The following is an 8080-nucleotide window of genomic DNA, read 5'->3' as shown; positions in this document are numbered from 1 at the left end:
CTGCTGCTGTGAGGAAATATCAGCCTGAAATTACAATGGGCTTTAATGGAGACATGTTGAACATTTTTGTCACTTCATGCCCTCAAGAGGCATTTTGTTTAATTATTTTTTGCTTAATTATTTGTCATTTTTCAAGCTACGAGATGTTTTCCTACGTTTGTCATGAAAAATGATGTCTCAAGAATGTAGGGTTTGGGAATTGTGGCAGTTTTCAAAAACAATATGAAGGCAAATTTCAAGATTTCCTACACTCTAGCTGTGACATCACGTACTCTAGTTAATGTTAAAATCTGAAGAAGGCCTCTGTACCAAGGTCTGAACAATATTTAATATCTCTAAAAGTAAGAATCAGATTTAAAAGTTGTGTTACACGAATAATGTGTAGAAAGATGTGTAACATTTTAGAGTTGGAATGAGGTTTCTGAGTGAAAGTATGAATGAACAGTTAGCAGTTGAAGTCGCATGAAGATTGTTCAAGTCTGAAGATTTTCTCCATTGACTTCAATGGTTAAAAATGTGATTAATTATGGGATATATCTCGGGAATTATGAAAGTTATGAATGAGAAAAGTAATAGCAATCGATTCCTGACCGAGCTGAACTTTTTGATGTTTGAACGGAGTTTCTGCGATGTGGAATGTGGGAGAAGAAGACCGGCAAAATAACGGGCGGAATAAAGATTTTGAAGAACAGATAGCTGGAATGCTTTATCAGCATTCCCACTAAATGAGCATTAAATTAGCTATTAGCTCAAATCTGGCATAAATCATCTCCTCTCTTTTCTGAGATTAATGTATTTGTATGCATGGTCCTTGATTAAATAAATACATAAATGAGTTCATGCGAAAAACTCTAACTAATGCAGACTAATGGCAGTTAGGTGCCAAACTAATTACGACTAATGTTAGCATGTTATTTTTCTAAACTATGGTTACAGGTCGGTCAGTGGGTCCTTTGACAATAGGGATGGAGTGCTGTGATTGGCTCCCCTCACTGAAGAAGGTAAAAGCAGCAGGGGGTCTGAGCTCAGTGAGTCTGCAGCTTCACACAATGTCCTCCACTAACTGTGCTCCGTTATTCTGATGTGAACATCATACAGACTTTAATGAGAGATGAGTATATAATCTGTTTCATTACATGTTTGAATGAGGAGGACCATGGTGAACTCTACTCATGTTTCATATGTTATACTGAGTGCCTTCTTCCACACGGGGGTTTTTAAATACTTATTCTTCATGATTGTCATGTGTTTATATGTCTGTATTATAGGTGCCAATGTGTTGCTGATTGTGGTTATCTGTGTGAACAGGAGCTTACATGAACCTATGTACCTTTTTCTGTGCAGCCTGTTTGTAAATGAACTGTGTGGTAGTACAGGGTTGTTTCCATCCCTTCTGGTTCAGATCCTCTCTGACATTCACACTGTTTCTGCTCCGTTTTGCTTCCTGCAGATTTTCTGCCTGTATATATATGTAAATGTACAGTGGTATAATTTAGCCATCATGTCTTATGACAGATATCTTGCTATCTGTCATCCTCTGCATTATAACACACGTATGACTTCTAACAAAGCTGCCATGTTTATTGCTCTAACCTGGTTTTTCCCCATTCTTAATGTAGTTATCATGATATCACTGACTGCCTCTTTACAGCTGTGTGGGAACATCATTAACAAAGTGTACTGTGATAACTTCTCGGTTGTTAAACTGGCCTGCTCTGACACTACAGTTAATAATATTTATGGACTTGTTTATGGATTTACTGTTATAGTTGCTCTTGTAGTTTTAATGTTTTACTCGTACATGAGGATCCTCAGAGTGTGTTTCTCTGGCTCCAAACAGACCAGACAGAAAGCTCTCAGTACCTGCACACCTCACCTTGTTTCCCTGCTTAACTTCTCCTTCGGGGCTTTTTTTGAAGTAGCACAGAGCAGGTTTGATATGAGCAGTGTTCCCAGCATGTTGCGTATTTTTTTATCTCTGTACTTTATCACCTTCCCACCGCTCTTCAACCCTTTAATATATGGACAAAATTTAACAAAAATCCGCATCATATGTAAGAGTCTTCTCTTTGGTAAAGTGTAAGGTGCTAATGTTAAAGTCATGTATTTTATTTGCTCAGCATCAATAACACCTCGAGGAAAGGTGATAATGATTACATTTCTGAGTGACAAGTTGTCAAGTTTGTTATATGTTAGGTTTGTATAAAAAAAACATCTATGGCTTTTTCTCACACACAAGGCCGCAAATATAAATCTGAAAAGCATTTCAATTTTTACAATGACCGTAAGGGAGGATTTGCTGCCTCATACAGCGAGCAATCAGCCCAAACACATTTAACATAAAGTGCAGTTCCTGAAATGTACAAGGATTCATCCTAACATAGAAGTCAGCTGGAAAAACAACTACAATATCTTTAGATCTGTGAAAAAAACATTTTGATTCCTTATGTTTTTGTATAATACTGCTATTTTTCAATATGCATTTTCTTCATGCCTGTCTGATGTAACGACTGTCGTTTTGCTCTGTTGTTGAAAGATTCTGTACAAATAAACAAGACATTGTGTCAAATGTTGAATAAGTGTTTGACTCAAAAATAATAAATGTTTCGGTAACAATTTATATGAAGGTACACAAATTCACCATGAACTAGTTGTTAATTAACATGCATATTAGCAGTATATTGGCTCTTTATTAGTCATTATAAAACACTTATTAATGCCTTATTCTACATGACCATATTCTCCCAGGAATAGGCCATTAGTTGAGAGTTTTTCCTCAATAACCCTCTAATTAGTGCTTATTTATTTCAAGTAAGGAAGTTGTTGTACATGAGTTTTGGTCTTAATATGCTCTGCTCAATATGGGCCTAATAAGGCAGTAGTACCACAAGAATAGTAATTCTCCCTTAATAACACTTAACAAATATTATCTATTCTTACGTAACAAGACATGAAACTATAAGTGTTAATTGTGTCTAAATAACAAAAAAATACGTATTTATATCTAAGAACATTTTCCCTATTTTAAAGTGAAGTCTTGTTCATAACCAATAAGCTAATAGTTTGACTCTAATTGACCTGAACAGGTTCCCTATTTTAAAGTTGCCTCCTCTTCACACTTTGTAAATACATTATAGCACACAACTACTGAAATTAACCTCAACAGCACATGAACAATGTAGGCACACGTTGAAATATCTGTTTTATGAATGAACCACTATAGAGAGGTTCAGACACATACCAAAAAATGTCAAGTTTCTCCAAGGCTGAGAACACATGCAGCCTGTACTTTTTAATAAAAACAGATTTTTAACAGAGTTTATGTATTTCTGATCATACTGTGTGACCTGCTTGTATGTACTTACACAATAGGTGCACTGTTCTCTCTATGTGTTGTACTGTCTCAGTGTGAACATAGACTCAACAGCCAGCCAAACTCTTTTGAGAGCCAGGGAATGAGCAGCCATGCTCCTTTATTGACTTATTTGCAGTCCACTGACATTCAAACGGAGTGAAACTATAAAAAAAGAAGATACAAGGCACTTAATGATCTCATACATGCAAGTGTAACATACACATATTAACACATGGGACCGCTAAGTGTAAACAAGGTAAATATAGCTAATGCTAGCTGTGCAATAAGCATGTATACAGGCTAGTATGGCTAATGCTAGCGTGTATGCTAATGCTAGCGCGAATGCTAACGCATTTTCTCATTGAGTTTAAACATCTCCAAATGTCCTCACATAAACACAATACATGTTACTAATCCTTACAGTCATTGCTTTCTGACGGATTTTACCCTTTTACTCTTCAGGTTGCATAGGGAAAATTAGTAGCAGTCTGCTCCCATGCTATTCAGTTCACTTTCTCCTACTTCCTGTAGGCCTACCCGGTTTCCTGTCTAACCTTCAGTACAAATTTTACAAAAATATAAATGTCAAATATGAAACATACAGGTCAATATCACCTTGCTATTGGTAGCTGAACTGTCAATACCCCAAAACATATTCTTAGATAGAAATACCTCATTTTGAATTATTTAGACACAATTAACACTTATAGTTTCATGTCTTGTTACATAAGAATAGATCATATTTGTTAAGTGTTATTATGGGAGATTTACTATTATTTAGTGGGAATGCTGATACAGCATTCCAACTAGCAACGCTGTGTTCACATACTGAGAATTATAACAACATTAGCCAAGTAACAGTTTGCACTTTAACTTACAATGACCCCTGATAGATCTCGCGAGAATGTGTATAAATATATATAGATACATTTTCATAACAAAACAATGGGGTTGCTAAGCCGTTGCTAGGCCAATTGTTGGAGTTGCTATAGCAACTCCAAGCTACCCCCTGCAACCCTGTCTCCTAGAAATTACGTTCCCACAAAACTAAACTGCATTCTCAAATACGTTTCGCAAGAAACGTATTTCCTTCCACGTTACGTTTGTTATGAACATATCTTAAATACGTTTATTTTCTACATATCTTCTAGAAACCTATTTTCTCCCACATGACGTTTGTTATGAACGTATCTCAAATACGTTTGCTTTCTACCTATATTTGCCATTTCTTTTCTAGCTTATAATAATGATAATAGTAATTTATTAATATCATTTTAGAGCAAACTTATTTTCGCGCTGGCTGGCGGCTGACTTTTCAGTTGACCAAATCCGTTATTATGCTGGTTAATGGTTAATAATCACAATATTGTTTGTAGTCGTTTCATACAGCATTCTCAATTACGTTTAACAAGAAACTTATTTTGTCCCACATTACGTTTGTTCTGAACATATCTTAAATACGTTTGCTTTCTACCTATCTTTGACATTTCTTTTCTAGCTTATAATAATGATAATAGTAATTTATTAATATCATTTTAGAGCACACATTTGAAATCGACGATCGGGCTTGATATCCTATGGTTAAATTAAAATCAGTAGGCGAGGCTGTAATTTCGTCAGCTGCGAGGCAGAAAATAATAGTTTTAACATGCCAAAAAGCTGCTGTGTCGTTTATTGCACCTCAAACATTAAAACAAATCCAGAGTTACGTGTTTCTGTACTTCCTCTAAGAAGAAAGGACAGTATACAACAGAAGAGCTCTGTGGCTTCAGGCTTGATCGCCGTTCAAATGACAGCTGGTTTCCCCAAAAGTGAGCAGGGCTGTAAAGTGACGTAGGAAAGATCATCAGCTCGCTGATTGGATGTTTTAGCCGCAATGCACGTCGGGATATGGTGTTAATGCGATATGAAATCCGAAAAAAGAATCAGAGTTTAGGATGGCCGAAGACACTACACTACCCATAATCCCCAGCTATCGTTTGGGACTACAGTCCTGTTGACAAACCCCGTGATTAATCTTCAAGCTCTGGGATTGGATGTTGGAGTGGCAGTGCGCCAAGGTTACGCCGAGCGCCAAACAGCTCTTTGAAATGGAACGAAACCACGGCAGACTTTCCAAAACTGGACTCGAACACCCCCCCAGAACTACACATGCTGGCTATTGTGTTTCGCAACATGTTCTATAGCGTCTCTACTGGGAATTGTAGTTTTAAAAGACGTTTTCGTTTTTCCCAAAATTAGAAGTTGACAGTATTAAACTGTGTACAGCCCTGGAGGTTTAGGGGATAGGAAACAAATTGGTGTGTACAAATGTAAAACATGTAATTAATAAATGGGTGAAAATCGCTTGTGTCCATAATGGGAAGCATTAATATATACCCACATGCCAGCTCATTGTTACTTTGGAATTCTACTCCACTACAATTCAGAGGTTAACCTGGTATTTTTACTCCACTACATTTATTTGAGTTACTTTGCAGATTCTGATTAATGATGTGAAATATAAACAACCCTTAAAGCAGACTTTAGTTACACCTGAGTAAAATTCAGGGAAAGGTGATTGTCAAGTGCCAACAATCAGGAGAGATATTAGTTGGTGCTTGAGAAGACTAAACATTTATCTGCAGATCTCTATAAAGTATATTCATTACTCGTTATTCTCTACTAATAGTTAATTAAAAACTGTATATAATAGCTATTTTGCACATCCCTTTCAAGATTTTCTAAGGTTTATTGACATATCATATACACCACGATGTTGAAGTTATGCAATTAATGAAAAACTTGGGTCACAGGTTCCTCAACAGTGCATTACAAGACATCTATCAATATGTGTGTATTCCTCCACCATTAAACTCAAATTCTGCACATGTCTTATACTATCTACATACATAAGAGTATAATTAATATATATATAATATCAGTTAAAATAAGTGCTTCAACACAGTTAACATTGCAGGAAAGCAATATATTAGACGCTAAGTACTTTGTCAGGCTTAATATTTATCTGTAGATAGATACCCCCAAAGCTTTTTTCTTATTTGAAAGAAAACCTAAAGTATTCTTTAATGTGTTAATAAAGGTTAATTAGTTTGTCTGTTTTGCACATCCTCATATTAATATCTTTGTACATCAGGCACTAAACTGTTTTATTGTAGAGATCACTTACAGTATCTTCTTGATTTTTTATATTCTATATTTCTATCATTGACCTTCTACTTTCCCCCTATGAAAGTATGTACTCTTAATATTTTATTCATCAAATAACATTATTCAACAAAAATAACATTATTCAACAAAAATGATTAAATAACGTGCTTTAACCACTAGGCGGTGCACACAAGGTACACACAGTATACTAATAATAACTTTGTATTATTAGTGTAGGACACTTATGTATGTATAACATCTGAAGATGTGTAGTTTTATTCATGTTTTTACATAATTGTACAGGATATTGCTATATTATTTCTCATGTTTACTTCTACACATTAATATCTGATTTGTAAAACATCACAGACAGAAAGGTATATCCGTCATTTAATGGTAAGCTATTGAAATTGTGATTCCATAGATGTGTCTCCCATCACCCAAATCCCCTGACTATTCTCTCAACTCAGTATTTACATTCTTATATTCAAAGAAAATCAGTAATATCTTTAAAAACTACAAGTCCTTTTCTATCAGCTGTGCACCGTTATGGTGTAAATATAACCTATCTACCAATTGGATCAAATATAAAAGTCAGCCGAATTAGTATTGATACTGCAAGGAGACGTATTTTGTGAAAAGAAATGTAAGATGTTGTTTAATTGTTGATATATTTATGATCCACGTCACGTATTCAGTTTCGGCGGCAGTTCTTCCAGAACTTCAGTCCAGAAGTCTTCTCATCAGGGCTCTATAAATAAAGAACTATGGCAGATGTGTAATATTTAATGTAGCCGAACCGTGTATTACAATGCCGTTATGTGATGACTTTCAAAGAGAAAAGCAAGAACACTCAGAATAAAGTATTATTATTATTTTTTTTAATGTTTTCGGATTTCACATCGCATAAACACCATATCCCAACGTGCATTGCGGCTAAAACATCCAATCAGCGAGCTGAGGATCTTTCCTACGTCTGTTTCCGGTATTGTTCCTGTAATGAGAGTTCACATTTATGCTACATTGAAGGGTGGAATTGACTACACATCTTCAGAAACATAATTTGCTTCAGATATATACTGTAACTCATAGCAATATTGTAACCATTAAGAAAAGCCAACTGCATTAAAAACCCAGTTAACAAACACAAGGTAAAGTATTTTTCCTTCAGTAATGAAGATGTAATTCCAATGTAGACACACCTGGGGTCGCTGTTCAGTCTGTTACGCTGAGCCATGCATTGTCTGGAACGTAAAAGGGACGAAGAAGACAAAGTGAAGTGACGTACTTCCGGTTCAATGTGAAAACATTCCCAGTTAAACCATAGATATATATAAAAACATATGTTTATATATATCTATGAGTTAAACAACATAAACAAATCGCTTAATAAAAAGATAAAACACTGGCATGTAATTTACGTTTGGATTAAATAGAATGGTTTTGAATAATAGATGAGAGTAAAATCTACGTCACAGCCCCACCCACTTTTGGGGAAACCAACGCTGTCATTTGAACGGCGATCAAGCCTGAAGCCACAGAGCTCTTCTGCTGTCCTTAGAGGAAGTTTGAGGT

The 8080-nt window shown here is 35.6% G+C and overlaps 1 protein-coding gene across 1 annotated transcript; it reads left to right on the top strand.

Annotated features, from left to right (window-relative positions):
• The first annotated feature begins 1156 nt into the window (after nt 1-1156).
• On the top strand, nt 1157-2083 carry LOC117489272 (olfactory receptor 142-like). Its single transcript, XM_034138477.1, has one exon. The coding sequence runs from the start codon at nt 1157-1159 to the stop codon at nt 2081-2083; it is 927 nt and encodes a 308-aa protein (XP_033994368.1).
• The last annotated feature ends 5997 nt before the right edge of the window (nt 2084-8080 follow it).

This window comes from Trematomus bernacchii, unplaced genomic scaffold, assembly GCF_902827165.1.
Source record: "Trematomus bernacchii unplaced genomic scaffold, fTreBer1.1, whole genome shotgun sequence".
NCBI classification, from domain to species: domain Eukaryota; kingdom Metazoa; phylum Chordata; class Actinopteri; order Perciformes; family Nototheniidae; genus Trematomus; species Trematomus bernacchii.
The sequence above is the reverse complement of the archived record's forward strand: the minus strand, read 5'-3'. Positions and strand labels throughout refer to the sequence as shown.